General features: G+C 39.8%; 3 protein-coding genes across 3 annotated transcripts; all 3 read right to left on the reverse strand.

Annotated features, from left to right (window-relative positions):
- Nucleotides 1–1,226: 1,226 nt before the first annotated feature.
- Nucleotides 1,227–2,426, reverse strand: LOC149206520 (uncharacterized). The gene has a single exon (XM_089397715.1). The coding sequence runs from the start codon at nt 2,424–2,426 to the stop codon at nt 1,227–1,229; it is 1,200 nt and encodes a 399-aa protein (XP_089253841.1).
- Nucleotides 2,427–5,515: 3,089 nt separating this feature from the next.
- LOC149206521 (uncharacterized) lies at nt 5,516–6,541 on the reverse strand. The gene has a single exon (XM_089397716.1). The coding sequence runs from the start codon at nt 6,539–6,541 to the stop codon at nt 5,516–5,518; it is 1,026 nt and encodes a 341-aa protein (XP_089253842.1).
- A 3,263-nt stretch (nt 6,542–9,804) lies between these two features.
- On the reverse strand, nt 9,805–10,830 carry LOC149206522 (uncharacterized). Its single transcript, XM_089397717.1, has one exon. The coding sequence runs from the start codon at nt 10,828–10,830 to the stop codon at nt 9,805–9,807; it is 1,026 nt and encodes a 341-aa protein (XP_089253843.1).
- Nucleotides 10,831–17,902: the final 7,072 nt, after the last annotated feature.

Here is a 17,902-nt window from a genome sequence, read left to right on the forward strand (position 1 = left end):
GTGAAGAGCCCAGAATAAAAGAAATAGTTCATTATAAAGAAAACACCTCTACTGTCAAGAACTATCCTCATCTACTATTTTAATTGCAAATATGAATCTGACATGCATGAGACATGAAATTCCCATAAATTCCAGGGATTTGTGGTGCTGGACGTATGTTTTTTCTGAAGGAAAACCATAGTTTCTGTTTCAAAGCTGCATTGGCAGAAGGTACCAACTACAAGGCAGAGGTAAGTGAATTTTCGATACTGGGAAATTTAACAATTAAGAAAGGTACTACTCAAATCCAGATACTGAGAGATTTAGAGCTAGTCATCAACTGGGTAAATGATAAAAAACAATTTGCAGATTTTGACCCTATCAACACTAATAGAAAGAATTAAAGAGCTGAATGAAAATTTCCCTAATAGGTTGTTATAAACATCGACCTATCTAAAGTCAGAAACGTGTTTCTTTATACAAAAAGTTGTTGGTTGAATCATAAAGCCCAAAACAAAGAGCAGTGGACCATGTACTTGAATACTCTTTGTTCATACAACAGAGAACAGTTCTATTAAGATATAACTAAACATGCCATATATAAGTAAAGATATATACAATGAAAGTTTTGTTGGCTTGTAAGCATATGTACAATAAAAGCATTATGTAGAGATGTAATTGAGAATGAGCCGCTAATCATATATGCATAATGGGCCATGGCATCGGCAACACCAGTTAGTGTTTATTGTGGTGCCATGTTGTGCGAGCTGTTCCTGCAGTTGATGTCGCATCTGCCTGTGTGCATCCCTTTCATGGATGTGAATTGTAATCTTAAGTAGTTTCCTTATATTCTTTAACAACGTAATTGCTGGGCACAAACGGTATAGTGGCATGGATGGTTGTGGCAGGATCCTTGTCTGCATATCCTGTAATGTAAGTTCTTGTTGCTGGATTTCTTCGCAACACTCGTACAATTGTCGTAAATAGCATGTATTCATACCTGTTGGCATCAGAAAAGGGAACACTGTAATTGGCAATGAATATGTTTGACGATTTTGTTTGAAAATTCGAAATAAATTAAACGATTCCAAATGAGTATAAAATCATATGAAATTAAATGTAATAGCAAGAAATCTATGTGAAACTTCTGTATGTAGTGACTGGTGTTTACCATGTGGGTAATTCTGGAAGGCAGGCTGTATGATTGGCTAAAGTGTATTATCCTGGATAGATTTTGATGCAAGGAATCATTCCTCTTGCTGTCTACGCTTAAGATATGGATTCTTGTGCATTTGTGGAATGCGGGAGAATGGGAATGCTGGATTGATGTGTATGTCCGATAGTGACCGCACTCTTGAAATTGCAGTGAATGTTAGCCCTTGGCGTTCTCTGGTCCCGATGTCCACTGTTGCTTTGTCTAATGTCATTCCTTGTGACTTGTGTATCGTTAAAGCCCATGCCATTTGAAGTGGTATCTGACGGCGTGCACCAGTTGTGATGGGAGGAATGGGTACATATGTTGGGTGTGAAATGTCCCATGGTGTGCCTCTGTATTGTTGAAAGTCAACAACCACAAAGGATGGTAATGCTGGGGGCTTTGAGTCAGTTGAATAAAATATTGAGATGACCTTTCCAAGCGCGCCATTGACAAGGCCTGCATGTACCCATAAGTTGTTGGTGAGCATAACTTTTTGTTCATTGCATAAGAGCACCTTTGCAGGTAGGTGCTCATCTTCTGTTGTAGTAGGATTTTTCTGTCTTTGTTGTTCCGCAGAGCAAAGTGCTACTGGGATGTTCAATTGTTTGAGCATTTTCTTATTATGCAAGACAACTGCATTGTTTGTTGCGAATAGGTGCATGGACTCGCTGCATGAGCATTTCTCTTCAGGTGTAAGAGAGGAACTTGTTCTTGACATTAGATGTTGCCAATCTTCAAGTGTAGATATTCCATTCCTCAGATTTGCAAGTATTTTCCGGAAAGCAACCTGGGACAAGCTAGCTCCTTGTTGACGGAAAACGGTTGAAAGTGTTATCAATATGTCGAAGCTGCGCCAAAGTGCAGTGCCACGCGATGTCCCAGCATATAAATTAATGTCTTTTACAGGTGGGAGTTGGCCTAAATCTCCGACAAGGATAATTGAGCGATTACCAAATGGTGTATTCCGATGAAGAGGGAATGCCTCTCTTAGACGATCGTCAATGCGAGAAAGCATTTTTGGACCAATGAAGCTCATTTCGTCAATGAGGATGTATTCTACATGACGGAGTTGCTCTTGCAGGTGTAGGAGCGGCTGGCCTTCGAGAGGATGCATTGTCTGGATAGGGATATGAAGGGCAGAATGAATTGTGAGGGCATTTATGTTGAAAGCTGCAACGCCGGTTGGTGCAAGTAACAATAAAGGGTTTTGTTGGCTGGCGAGTTTTCCACAAATGCTTAGTGAAGGCATTTAATCAAATGGGATTTTCCTGTGCCAGCTGTTCCTTGTACGATGATCTTCCGTGCGGTTTTTGGCGAAGGGGTTTTGAAGTGTCAAAAAAAAGCGGTGAAAGCTATTCTTTGGGTAGGGGATAATGTATGCTCATGGAGAAGGTTGGAAAATGATTGATGTTGGTTTTGAATGGGTGAGCGGTTGAATTCAATGAAATTGATTGCAGTTTCTTGCAAGGGGGGAGGGACAGTATTTTGTGACCAATTGTGGTTGACATCGAAGTCGCGGTAGCCAATCATGTCGAGGTCATCAATTGCAATATTGTAACCTGGGTGTAGTTGAGAGAGGATTTGCCATTCATCCATCTGAATGGAATCAGGGGGTGTGTGTGGTGTAGGTTGATCTTCAGTAGGTGGGCTTTGTGGGTTTTCGGGTTCGCGATGGACATGCCATGGTGTATATGCACCCTTTTTTTGTTCCCAGTGTGCAATAATTTCTGCATCAGTTGAACCGATATCATCAGGGAGTGTTCGGAAGGGGAAATACAAGAGTAATTCACTCCAACAGAAGGTGGCATAAGAAGGATTAGTAGAGGAAGGAATGACATTGTAATGGGGCAAGACATGTACAATCATTGGGGGAAATATGTGTTTCCAGTGGTTGCTTCTCCGTTGGGAAGAATATGACCACGAGCGAGCAGCTTCAAGGAGGGGCAGTGCTTCTAGTGAGGCAGGCCTGTTCATATACGCAACGATAAAGTTTGGTGTCGAACCAGGATTTTCAGGATTTTCAGGATTTTCGGATGCTTTGATTACAATTTATATACGCCAGTGCTTTCAATGTGATTACGAACCCTGCCCCTACGGTTCACTTTGCACATAGAAGGTCGGAACTTTACTTCTCCCATGGTCCTTAAACTGCACATGGGCTTATCATGTGGATAACTCGCAAAGGCATCGTCTGAAAATTGATTCGGGTGCTTTTTATATTACCTTCTTTGTTTCAATTTCATCTGAAATCCATGTGGGCGTTCGAGAATAAGCTTCTAATTGCTTTGAAATTAATCTGAGTATTTGGGTATGCGCATGGGCTCGCAAAATGGATGAGAGAGAGCTTCATTTCAAGATATGCAGTTGGACAATAATTAAACTACATCAGACATGGTTTCAGAAAACAGAGATGCAAATCAGTCATAGGCATAATGCATTTAAGAAATTATTGAGCATGATTAGAAGTTGGGCAACAAGAAAAATGAATGGCAAAGAGCTAGAGCAAGATTTGCAGTTTGGGCCAAGCATTAAATACATTGATAGACAAGGTTGAGCCATTATAGGTAACGGTAACTGTAAACCGTCTCCAGCTGTAAAACCTTATCAGTCTGAGACAAAACACATACAAGATATGCAGTTAGGTACAGAAAGCATTAAAAACCAGTATCATGTTAAAGAGACCATACCAATAGTAACTCTGGTTTAATGATGTTACTCACCTTTCATAATGTGAAGAAAAAAGGTGAATGAAGGGCGATAAATGCTTAAATGCTCATAGTGTAACTCTGCTCTCCTACTATTTGTTACAAATAGTAGCTTTACTTTAAATGATGTGAAAAAAAGTGTATCAACGACCCCACTTTAATGATGTTCACCCTATTTCTTACGGATAGTAGCTCTGGTTAAATGATGTTACTCTGTTTTCATATTGTGGAAAAAGATGTCACAGGACCTAAACTTATCCACATTATAAGCCAGCAGCTGTAATCTACAGTAAAGAATGTCAACTGAACAAACCTGTCCTCCAAAATGAAAATGATAGCACTTCTAAAATCCGAGTAAAGGCCCAAGAGCCATATGCAGACAATATGAAACTAAAATAATTCAATTCAGAAAACTTGGCACTCTAACATGCATCAGCAAGCATGTGAAGATCCCAGAATAAAAGAAATAGTTCATTATAAAGAAAACACCTCTACTGTCAAGAACTATCCTCATCTACTATTTTAATTGCAAATATGAATTTGACATGCATGAGACATGAAATTCCCATAAATTCCAGGGATTTGTGGTGCTGGACGTGTGTTTTTTTTGAAGGAAAACCATAGTTTCTGTTTCAAAGCTGCATTGGCAGAAGGTACCAACTACTGGGCAGAGGTAAGTGCATTTTCGATACTGGGAAATTTAACAATTAAGAAAGGTACTGCTCAAATCCAGATACTGAGAGATTCAGAGCTAGTCATCAACTGGGTAAATGATAAAAAACAATTTGCAGATTTTGACCCTATCAACACTAATAGAAAGAATTAAAGAGCTGAATGAAAATTTCCCTAATAGGTTGTTATAAACATCGACCTATCTAAAGTCAGAAACGTGTTTCTTTATACAAAAAGTTGTTGGTTGAATCATAAAGCCCAAAACAAAGAGCAGTGGACCATGTACTTGAATACTCTTTGTTCATACAACAGAGAACAGTTCTATTAAGATATAACTAAACATGCCATATATAAGTAAAGATATATACAATGAAAGTTTTGTTGGCTTGTAAGCATATGTATAACAATAAAAGCATTATGTAGAGATGTAATTGAGAATGAGCCGCTAATCATATATGCATAATGGGCCATGGCATCGGCAACACCAGTTAGTGTTTATTGTGGTGCCATGTTGTGCGAGCTGTTCCTGCAGTTGATGTCGCATCTGCCTGTGTGCATCCCTTTCATGGATGTGAATTGTAATCTTAAGTAGTTTCCTTATATTCTTTAACAACGTAATTGCTGGGCGCAAACGGTATAGTGGCATGGATGGTTGTGGCAGGATCCTTGTCTGCATATCCTGTAATGTAAGTTCTTGTTGCTGGATTTCTTCGCAACACTCGTACAATTGTCGTAAATAGCATGTATTCATACCTGTTGGCATCAGAAAAGGGAACACTGTAATTGGCAATGAATATGTTTGACGATTTTGTTTGAAAATTCGAAATAAATTAAACGATTCCAAATGAGTATAAAATCATATGAAATTAAATGTAATAGCAAGAAATCTATGTGAAACTTCTGTATGTAGTGACTGGTGTTTACCATGTGGGTAATTCTGGAAGGCAGGCTGTATGATTGGCTAAAGTGTATTATCCTGGATAGATTTTGATGCAAGGAATGATTCCTCTTGCTGTCTACGCTTAAGATATGGATTCTTGTGCATTTGTGCAATGCGGGAGAATGGGAATGCTGGATTGATGTGTATGTCCGATAGTGACCGCACTCTTGAAATTGCAGTGAATGTTAGCCCTTGGCGTTCTCTGGTCCCGATGTCCACTGTTGCTTTGTCTAATGTCATTCCTTGTGACTTGTGTATTGTTAAAGCACATGCCATTTGAAGTGGTATCTGACGGCGTGCACCCCTTGTGATGGGAGGAATGGGTACATATGTTGGGTGTGAAATGTCCCATGGTGTGCCTCTGTATTGTTGAAAGTCAACAACCACAAAGGATGGTAATGCTGGGGGCTTTGAGTCAGTTGAATAAAATATTGAGATGACCTTTCCAAGTGCGCCATTGACAAGGCCTGCATGTACCCATAAGTTGCTGGTGAGCATAACTTTTTGTTCATTGCATAAGAGCACCTTTGCAGGTAGGTGCTCATCTTCTGTTGTAGTAGGATTTTTCTGTCTTTGTTGTTCCGCAGAGCAAAGTGCTACTGGGATGTTCAATTGTTTGAGCATTTTCTTATTATGCAAGACAACTGCGTTGTTTGTTGCGAATAGGTGCATGGACTCGCCGAATGAGTATTTCTCTTCAGGTGTAAGAGAGGAACTTGTTCTTGACATTAGATGTTGCCAATCTTCAAGTGTAGATATTCCATTCCTAAGATTTGCAAGTATTTGCCGGAAAGCAACCTGGGACAAGCTAGCTCCTTGTTGACGGAAAACGGTTGAAAGTGTTATGAATATGCCGAAGCTGCGCCAAAGTGCAGTGCCACGCGATGTCCCAGCATATAAAGGAATGTCTTTTACAGGTGCGAGTTGGCCTAAATCTCCGACAAGGATAATTGAGCGATTACCAAATGGTGTATTCCGATGAAGAGGGAATGCCTCTCTTAGACGATCGTCAATGCGAGAAAGCATTTTTGGACCAATGAAGCTCATTTCGTCAATGAGGATGTATTCTACATGACGGAGTTGCTCTTGCAGGTGTAGGAGCGGCTGACCTTCGAGAGGATGCATTGTTTGGATAGGGATATGAAGGGCAGAATGAATTGTGAGGGCATTTATGTTGAAAGCTGCAACGCCGGTTGGTGCAAGTCACAATAAATGGTTTTTGTTGGCTGGCGAGTTTTCCACAAATGCTTGGTGAAGGCATTTAATCAAATGGGATTTTCCTGTGCCAGCTGTTCCTTGTACGATGATCTTCCGTGCGGTTTTTGGCGAAGGGGTTTTGAAGTGTGAAAAAACAGCGGTGAAAGCTATTCTTTGGGTAGGGGATAATGTATGCTCATGGAGAAGGTTGGAAAATGATTGATGTTGGTTTTGAATGGGTGAGCGGTTGAATTCAATGAAATTGATGGCAGTTTCTTGCAAGGGGGGAGGGACAGTATTTTGTGACCAATTGTGGTTGACATCGAAGTCGCGGTAGCCAATCATGTCGAGGTCATCAATTGCAATATTGTAACCTGGGTGTAGTTGAGAGAGGATTTGCCATTCATCCATCTGAATGGAATCAGGGGGGTGTGTGGTGTAGGTTGATCTTCAGTAGGTGGGCTTTGTGGGTTTTCGGGTTCGCGATGGACATGTCATGGTGTATATGCACCCTTTTTTTGTTCCCATTGTGCAATAATTTCTGCATCAGTTGAACCGATATCATCAGGGAGTGTTCGGAAGGGGAAATACAAGAGTAATTCACTCCAACAGAAGGTGGCATAAGAAGGATTAGTAGAGGAAGGAATGACATTGTAATGGGGCAAGACATGTACAATCATTGGGGGAAATATGTGTTTCCAGTGGTTGCTTCTCCGTTGGGAAGAATATGACCACGAGCGAGCAGCTTCAAGGAGGGGCAGTGCTTCTAGTGAGGCAGGCCTGTTCATATACGCAACGATAAAGTTTGGTGTCGAACCAGGATTTTCAGGATTTTCAGGATTTTCGGATGCTTTGATTACCATTTATATACGCCAGTGCTTTCAATGTGATTACGAACCCTTCCCCTACGGTTCACTTTGCACATAGAAGGTCGGAACTTTACTTCTCCCATGGTCCTTAAACTGCACATGGGCTTATCATGTGGATAACTCGCAAAGGCATCGTCTGAAAATTGATTCAGGTGCTTTTTATATTACCTTCTTTGTTTCAATTTCATCTGAAATCCATGTGGGCGTTCGAGAATAAGCTTCTAATTGCTTTGAAATTAATCTGAGTATTTGGGTATGCGCATGGGCTCGCAAAATGGATGAGAGAGAGCTTCATTTCAAGATATGCAGTTGGACAATAGTTAAACTACATCAGACATGGTTTCAGAAAACAGAGATGCAAATCAGTCATAGGCATAATGCATTTAAGAAATTATTGAGCATGATTAGAAGTTGGGCAACAAGAAAAATGAGTGGCAAAGAGCTAGAGCAAGATTTGCAGTTTGGGCCAAGCATTAAATACATTGATAGACAAGGTTGAGCCATTATAGGTAACGGTAACTGTAAACCGTCTCCAGCTGTAAAACCTTATCAGTCTGAGACAAAACACATACAAGATATGCAGTTAGGTACAAAAAGCATTAAAAACCAGTATCATGTTAAAGAGACCATACCAATAGTAACTCTGGTTTAATGATGTTACTCACCTTTCATAATGTGAAGAAAAAACGTGAATGAAGGGCGATAAATGCTTAAATGCTCATAGTGTAACTCTGCTCTCCTACTATTTGTTACAAATAGTAGCTTTACTTTAAATGATGTGAAAAAAAGTGTATCAACGACCCCACTTTAATGATGTTCACCCTATTTCTTACGGATAGTAGCTCTGGTTAAATGATGTTACTCTGTTTTCATATTGTGGAAAAAGATGTCACAGGACCTAAACTTATCCACATTATAAGCCAGCAGCTGTAATCTACAGTAAAGAATGTCAACTGAACAAACCTGTCCTCCAAAATGAAAATGATAGCACTTCTAAAATCCGAGTAAAGGCCCAAGAGCCATATGTAGACAATATGAAACTAAAATAATTCAATTCAGAAAACTTGGCACTCTAACATGCATCAGCAAGCATGTGAAGAGCCCAGAATAAAAGAAATAGTTCATTATAAAGAAAACACCTCTACTGTCAAGAACTATCCTCATCTACTATTTTAATTGCAAATATGAATCTGACATGCATGAGACATGAAATTCCCATAAATTCCAGGGATTTGTGGTGCTGGACGTGTGTTTTTTTTGAAGGAAAACCATAGTCTCTGTTTCAAAGCTGCATTGGCAGAAGGTACCAACTACTGGGCAGAGGTAAGTGCATTTTCGATACTGGGAAATTTAACAATTAAGAAAGGTACTGCTCAAATCCAGATACTGAGAGATTCAGAGCTAGTCATCAACTGGGTAAATGATAAAAAACAATTTGCAGATTTTGACCCTATCAACACTAATAGAAAGAATTAAAGGGCTGAATGAAAATTTCCCTAATAGGTTGTTATAAACATCGACCTATCTAAAGTCAGAAACGTGTTTCTTTATACAAAAAGTTGTTGGTTGAATCATAAAGCCCAAAACAAAGAGCAGTGGACCATGTACTTGAATACTCTTTGTTCATACAACAGAGAACAGTTCTATTAAGATATAACTAAACATGCCATATATAAGTAAAGATATATACAATGAAAGTTTTGTAGAGATGTAATTGAGAATGAGCCGCTAATCATATATGCATAATGGGCCATGGCATCGGCAACACCAGTTAGTGTTTATTGTGGTGCCATGTTGTGCGAGCTGTTCCTGTAGTTGATGCCACATCTGCCTGTGTGCATCCCTTTCATGGATGTGAATTGTAATCTTAAGTAGTTTCCTTATATTCTTTAACAACGTAATTGCTGGGCGCAAACGGTATAGTGGCATGGATGGTTGTGGCAGGATCCTTGTCTGCATATCCTGTAATGTAAGTTCTTGTTGCTGGATTTCTTCGCAACACTCGTACAATTGTCGTAAATAGCATGTATTCATACCTGTTGGCATCAGAAAAGGGAACACTGTAATTGGCAATGAATATGTTTGACGATTTTGTTTGAAAATTCGAAATAAATTAAACGATTCCAAATGAGTATAAAATCATATGAAATTAAATGTAATAGCAAGAAATCTATGTGAAACTTCTGTATGTAGTGACTGGTGTTTACCATGTGGGTAATTCTGGAAGGCAGGCTGTATGATTGGCTAAAGTGTATTATCCTGGATAGATTTTGATGCAAGGAATGATTCCTCTTGCTGTCTATGCTTAAGATATGGATTCTTGTGCATTTGTGCAATGCGGGAGAATGGGAATGCTGGATTGATGTGTATTTCTGATAGTGACCGCACTCTTGAAATTGCAGTGAATGTTAGCCCTTGGCGTTCTCTGGTCCCGATGTCCACTGTTGCTTTGTCTAATGTCATTCCTTGTGACTTGTGTATTGTTAAAGCACATGCCATTTGAAGTGGTATCTGACGGCGTGCACCCCTTGTGATGGGAGGAATGGGTACATATGTTGGGTGTGAAATGTCCCATGGTGTGCCTCTGTATTGTTGAAAGTCAACAACCACAAAGGATGGTAATGCTGGGGGCTTTGAGTCAGTTGAATAAAATATTGAGATGACCTTTCCAAGCGTGCCATTGACAAGGCCTGCATGTACCCATAAGTTGCTGGTGAGCATAACTTTTTGTTCATTGCATAAGAGCACCTTTGCAGGTAGGTGCTCATTTTCTGTTGTAGTAGGATTTTTCTGTCTTTGTTGTTCCGCAGAGCAAAGTGCTACTGGGATGTTCAATTGTTTGAGCATTTTCTTATTATGCAAGACAACTGCGTTGTTTGTTGCGAATAGGTGCATGGACTCGCTGAATGAGTATTTCTCTTCAGGTGTAAGAGAGGAACTTGTTCTTGACATTAGATGTTGCCAATCTTCAAGTGTAGATATTCCATTCCTAAGATTTGCAAGTATTTGCCGGAAAGCAACCTGGGACAAGATAGCTCCTTGTTGACGGAAAACGGTTGAAAGTGTTATGAATATGTCGAAGATGCGCCAAAGTGCAATACCACGCGATGTCCCAGCATATAAAGGAATGTCTTTTACAGGTGTGAGTTGGCCTAAATCTCCGACAAGGATAATTGAGCGATTACCAAATGGTGTATTCCGATGAAGAGGGAATGCCTCTCTTAGACGATCGTCAATGCGAGAAAGCATTTTTGGACCAATGAAGCTCATTTCGTCAATGAGGATGTATTCTACATGACAAAGTTGCTCTTGCAGGTGTAGGAGCGGCTGGCCTTCGAGAGGATGCATTGTCTGGATAGGGATATGAAGGGCAGAATGAATTGTGAGGGCATTTATGTTGAAAGCTGCAACGCCGGTTGGTGCAAGTCACAATAAATGGTTTTTGTTGGCTGGCGAGTTTTCCACAAATGCTTGGTGAAGGCATTTAATCAAATGGGATTTTCCTGTGCCAGCTGTTCCTTGTACAATGATCTTCCGTGCGGTTTTTGGCGAAGGGGTTTTTGAAGTGTGAAAAAACAGCGGTGAAAGCTATTCTTTGGGTAGGGGATAATGTATGCTCATGGAGAAGGTTGGAAAATGATTGATGTTGGTTTTGAATGGGTGAGCGGTTGAATTCAATGAAATTGATGGCAGTTTCTTGCAAGGGGGGAGGGACAGTATTTTGTGACCAATTGTGGTTGACATCGAAGTCGCAGTAGCCAATCATGTCGAGGTCATCAATTGCAATATTGTAACCTGGGTGTAGTTGAGAGAGGATTTGCCATTCATCCATCTGAATGGAATCAGGGGGGGTGTGTGGTGTAGGTTGATCTTCAGTAGGTGGGCTTTGTGGGTTTTCGGGTTCGCGATGGACATGCCATGGTGTATATGCACCCTTTTTTTGTTCCCAGTGTGCAATAATTTCTGCATCAGTTGAACTGATATCATCAGGGAGTGTTCGGAAGGGGAAATACAAGAGTAATTCACTCCAACAGAAGGTGGCATAAGAAGGATTAGTAGAGGAAGGAATGACATTGTAATGGGGCAAGACATGTACAATCATTGGGGGAAATATGTGTTTCCAGTGGTTTCTTCTCCGTTGGGAAGAATATGACCACGAGCGAGCAGCTTCAAGGAGGGGCAGTGCTTCTAGTGAGGCAGGCCTGTTCATATACGCAACGATAAAGTTTGGTGTCGAACCAGGATTTTCAGGATTTTCGGATGCTTTGATTACCATTTATATACGCCAGTGCTTTCAATGTGATTACGAACCCTGCCCCTACGGTTCACTTTGCACATAGAAGGTCGGAACTTTACTTCTCCCATGGTCCTTAAACTGCACATGGGCTTATCATGTGGATAACGCGCAAAGGCATCGTCTGAAAATTGATTCGGGTGCTTTTTATATTACCTTCTTTGTTTCAATTTCATCTGAAATCCATGTGGGCGTTCGAGAATAAGCTTCTAATTGCGTTGAAATTAATCTGGGTATTTGGGTATGCGCATGGGCTCGCAAAATGGATGAGAGAGAGCTTCATTTCAAGATATGCAGTTGGACAATAGTTAAACTACATCAGACATGGTTTCAGAAAACAGAGATGCAAATCAGTCATAGGCATAATGCATTTAAGAAATTATTGAGCATGATTAGAAGTTGGGCAACAAGAAAAATGAATGGCAAAGAGCTAGAGCAAGATTTGCAGTTTGGGCCAAGCATTAAATACATTGATAGACAAGGTTGAGCCATTATAGGTAACGGTAACTGTAAACCGTCTCCAGCTGTAAAACCTTATCAGTCTGAGACAAAACACATACAAGATATGCAGTTAGGTACAGAAAGCATTAAAAACCAGTATCATGTTAAAGAGACCATACCAATAGTAACTCTGGTTTAATGATGTTACTCACCTTTCATAATGTGAAGAAAAAACGTGAATGAAGGGCGATAAATGCTTAAATGCTCATAGTGTAACTCTGCTCTCCTACTATTTGTTACAAATAGTAGCTTTACTTTAAATGATGTGAAAAAAAGTGTATCAACGACCCCACTTTAATGATGTTCACCCTATTTCTTACGGATAGTAGCTCTGGTTAAATGATGTTACTCTGTTTTCATATTGTGTAAAAAGATGTCACAGGACCTAAACTTATCCACATTATAAGCCAGCAGCTGTAATCTACAGTAAAGAATGTCAACTGAACAAACCTGTCCTCCAAAATGAAAATGATAGCACTTCTAAAATCCGAGTAAAGGCCCAAGAGCCATATGTAGACAATATGAAACTAAAATAATTCAATTCAGAAAACTTGGCACTCTAACATGCATCAGCAAGCATGTGAAGAGCCCAGAATAAAAGAAATAGTTCATTATAAAGAAAACACCTCTACTGTCAAGAACTATCCTCATCTACTATTTTAATTGCAAATATGAATCTGACATGCATGAGACATGAAATTCCCATAAATTCCAGGGATTTGTGGTGCTGGACGTGTGTTTTTTCTAAAGGAAAACCATAGTTTCTGTTTCAAAGCTGCATTGGCAGAAGGTACCAACTACTGGGCAGAGGTAAGTGCATTTTCGATACTGGGAAATTTAATAATTAAGAAAGGTACTGCTCAAATCCAGATACTGAGAGATTCAGAGCTAGTCATCAACTGGGTAAATGATAAAAAACAATTTGCATATTTTGACCCTATCAACACTAATAGAAAGAATTAAAGAGCTGAATGAAAATTTCCCTAATAGGTTGTTATAAACATCAACCTATCTAAAGTCAGAAACGTGTTTCTTTATACAAAAAGTTGTTGGTTGAATCATAAAGCCCAAAACAAAGAGCAGTGGACCATGTACTTGAATACTCTTTGTTCATACAACAGAGAACAGTTCTATTAAGATATAACTAAACATGCCATATATAAGTAAAGATATATACAATGAAAGTTTTGTTGGCTTGTAAGCATATGTACAATAAAAGCATTATGTAGAGATGTAATTGAGAATGAGCCGCTAATCATATATGCATAATGGGCCATGGCATCGGCAACACCAGTTAGTGTTTATTGTGGTGCCATGTTGTGCGAGCTGTTCCTGTAGTTGATGTCGCATCTGCCTGTGTGCATCCCTTTCATGGATGTGAATTGTAATCTTAAGTAGTTTCCTTATATTCTTTAACAACATAATTGCTGGGCGCAAACGGTATAGTGGCATGGATGGTTGTGGCAGGATCCTTGTCTGCATATCCTGTAATGTAAGTTCTTGTTGCTGGATTTCTTCGCAACACTCGTACAATTGTCATAAATAGCATGTATTCATACCTGTTGGCATCAGAAAAGGGAACACTGTAATTGGCAATGAATATGTTTGACGATTTTGTTTGAAAATTCGAAATAAATTAAACAATTCCAAATGAGTATAAAATCATATGAAATTAAATGTAATAGCAAGAAATCTATGTGAAACTTCTGTATGTAGTGACTGGTGTTTACCATGTGGGTAATTCTGGAAGGCAGGTTGTATGATTGGCTAAAGTGTATTATCCTGGATAGATTTTGATGCAAGGAATGATTCCTCTTGTTGTCTACGCTTAAGATATGGATTCTTGTGCATTTGTGCAATGCGGGAGAATGGGAATGCTGGATTGATGTGTATGTCTGATAGTGACCGCACTCTTGAAATTGCAGTGAATGTTAGCCCTTGGCGTTCTCTGGTCCCGATGTCCACTGTTGCTTTGTCTAATGTCATTCCTTGTGACTTGTGTATCGTTAAAGCCCATGCCATTTGAAGTGGTATCTGACGGCGTGCACCCCTTGTGATGGGAGGAATGGGTACATATGTTGGGTGTGAAATGTCCCATGGTGTGCCTCTGTATTGTTGAAAGTCAACAACCACAAAGGATGGTAATGCTCGGGGCTTTGAGTCAGTTGAATAAAATATTGAGATGACCTTTCCAAGCGCGCCATTGACAAGGCCTGCATGTACCCATAAGTTGCTGGTGAGCATAACTTTTTGTTCATTGCATAAGAGCACCTTTGCAGGTAGGTGCTCATCTTCTGTTGTAGTAGGATTTTTCTGTCTTTGTTGTTCCGCAGAGCAAAGTGCTACTGGGATGTTCAATTGTTTGAGCATTTTCTTATTATGCAAGACAACCGCGTTGTTTGTTGCGAATAGGTGCATGGACTCGCTGAATGAGCATTTCTCTTCAGGTGTAAGAGAGGAACTTGTTCTTGACATTAGATGTTGCCAATCTTCAAGTGTAGATATTCCATTCCTAAGATTTGCAAGTATTTGCCGGAAAGCAACCTGGGACAAGCTAGCTCCTTGTTGACGGAAAACGGTTGAAAGTTTTATGAATATGTCGAAGCTGCGCCAAAGTGCAGTGCCACGCGATGTCCCAGCATATAAAGGAATGTCTTTTACAGGTGAGAGTTGGCCTAAATCTCCGACAAGGATAATTGAGCGATTACCAAATGGTGTATTCCGATGAAGAGGGAATGCCTCTCTTAGACGATCGTCAATGCGAGAAAGCATTTTTGGACCAATGAAGCTCATTTCGTCAATGAGGATGTATTCTACATGACGGAGTTGCTCTTGCAGGTGTAGGAGCGGCTGGCCTTCGAGAGGATGCATTGTCTGGATAGGGATATGAAGGGCAGAATGAATTGTGAGGGCATTTATGTTGAAAGCTGCAACGCCGGTTGGTGCAAGTAACAATAAAGGGTTTTTGTTGGCTGGCGAGTTTTCCACAAATGCTTGGTGAAGGCATTTAATCAAATGGGATTTTCCTGTGCCAGCTGTTCCTTGTACGATGATCTTCCGTGCGGTTTTGGCGAAGGGGTTTTGAAGTGTGAAAAAACAGTGGTGAAAGCTATTCTTTGGGTAGGGGATAATGTATGCTCATGGAGAAGGTTGGAAAATGATTGATGTTGGTTTTGAATGGGTGAGCGGTTGAATTCAATGAAATTGATGGCAGTTTCTTGCAAGGGGGGAGGGACAGTATTTTGTGACCAATTGTGGTTGACATCGAAGTCGCGGTAGCCAATCATGTCGAGGTCATCAATTGCAATATTGTAACCTGGGTGTAGTTGAGAGAGGATTTGCCATTCATCCATCTGAATGGAATCAGGGGGGGTGTGTGGTGTAGGTTGATCTTCAGTAGGTGGGCTTTGTGGGTTTTCGGGTTCGCGATGGACATGCCATGGTGTATATGCACCCTTTTTTTGTTCCCAGTGTGCAATAATTTCTGCATCAGTTGAACCGATATCATCAGGGAGTGTTCGGAAGGGGAAATACAAGAGTAATTCACTCCAACAGAAGGTGGCATAAGAAGGATTAGTAGAGGAAGGAATGACATTGTAATGGGGCAAGACATGTACAATCATTGGGGGAAATATGTGTTTCCAGTGGTTGCTTCTCCGTTGGGAAGAATATGACCACGAGCGAACAGCTTCAAGGAGGGGCAGTGCTTCTAGTGAGGCAGGCCTGTCCATATACGCAACGATAAAGTTTGGTGTCGAACCAGGATTTTCAGGATTTTCAGGATTTTCGGATGCTTTGATTACCATTTATATACGCCAGTGCTTTCAATGTGATTACGAACCCTGCCCCTACGGTTCACTTTGCACATAGAAGGTCGGAACTTTACTTCTCCCATGGTCCTTAAACTGCACATGGGCTTATCATGTGGATAACTCGCAAAGGCATCGTCTGAAAATTGATTCGGGTGCTTTTTATATTACCTTCTTTGTTTCAATTTCATCTGAAATCCATGTGGGCGTTCGAGAATAAGCTTCTAATTGCTTTGAAATTAATCTGGGTATTTGGGTATGCGCATGGGCTCGCAAAATGGATGAGAGAGAGCTTCATTTCAAGATATGCAGTTGGAAAATAGTTAAACTACATCAGACATGGTTTCAGAAAACAGAGATGCAAATCAGTCATAGGCATAATGCATTTAAGAAATTATTGAGCATGATTAGAAGTTGGGCAACAAGAAAAATGAATGGCAAAGAGCTAGAGCAAGATTTGCAGTTTGGGCCAAGCATTAAATACATTGATAGACAAGGTTGAGCCATTATAGGTAACGGTAACTGTAAACCGTCTCCAGCTGTAAAACCTTATCAGTCTGAGACAAAACACATACAAGATATGCAGTTAGGTACAGAAAGCATTAAAAACCAGTATCATGTTAAAGAGACCATACCAATAGTAACTCTGGTTTAATGATGTTACTCACCTTTCATAATGTGAAGAAAAAACGTGAATGAAGGGCGATAAATGCTTAAATGCTCATAGTGTAACTCTGCTCTCCTACTATTTGTTACAAATAGTAGCTTTACTTTAAATGATGTGAAAAAAAGTGTATCAACGACCCCACTTTAATGATGTTCACCCTATTTCTTACGGATAGTAGCTCTGGTTAAATGATGTTACTCTGTTTTCATATTGTGGAAAAAGATGTCACAGGACCTAAACTTATCCACATTATAAGCCAACAGCTGTAATCTACAGTAAAGAATGTCAACTGAACAAACCTGTCCTCCAAAATGAAAATGATAGCACTTCTAAAATCTGAGTAAAGGCCCAAGAGCCATATGCAGACAATATGAAACTAAAATAATTCAATTCAGAAAACTTGGCACTCTAACATGCATCAGCAAGCATGTGAAGAGCCCAGAATAAAAGAAATAGTTCATTATAAAGAAAACACCTCTACTGTCAAGAACTATCCTCATCTACTATTTTAATTGCAAATATGAATCTGACATGCATGAGACATGAAATTCCCATAAATTCCAGGGATTTGTGGTGCTGGACGTGTGTTTTTTCTGAAGGAAAACCATAGTTTCTGTTTCAAAGCTGCATTGGCAGAAGGTACCAACTACTGGGCAGAGGTAAGTGCATTTTCGATACTGGGAAATTTAACAATTAAGAAAGGTACTGCTCAAATCCAGATACTGAGAGATTCAGAGCTAGTCATCAACTGGGTAAATGATAAAAAATAATTTGCAGATTTTGACCCTATCAACACTAATAGAAAGAATTAAAGAGCTGAATGAAAATTTCCCTAATAGGTTGTTATAAACATCGACCTATCTAAAGTCAGAAACGTGTTTCTTTATACAAAAAGTTGTTGGTTGAATCATAAAGCCCAAAACAAAGAGCAGTGGACCATGTACTTGAATACTCTTTGTTCATACAACAGAGAACAGTTCTATTAAGATATAACTAAACATGCCATATATAAGTAAAGATATATACAATGAAAGTTTTGTTGGCTTGTAAGCATATGTACAATAAAAGCAT

The sequence above is a fragment of the Pinus tabuliformis genome, chromosome 1_2 (assembly GCF_031772625.1).
Source record: "Pinus tabuliformis cultivar Carrire ecotype Pingquan chromosome 1_2, CPIR1, whole genome shotgun sequence".
NCBI classification, from domain to species: Eukaryota; Viridiplantae; Streptophyta; class Pinopsida; order Pinales; family Pinaceae; genus Pinus; species Pinus tabuliformis.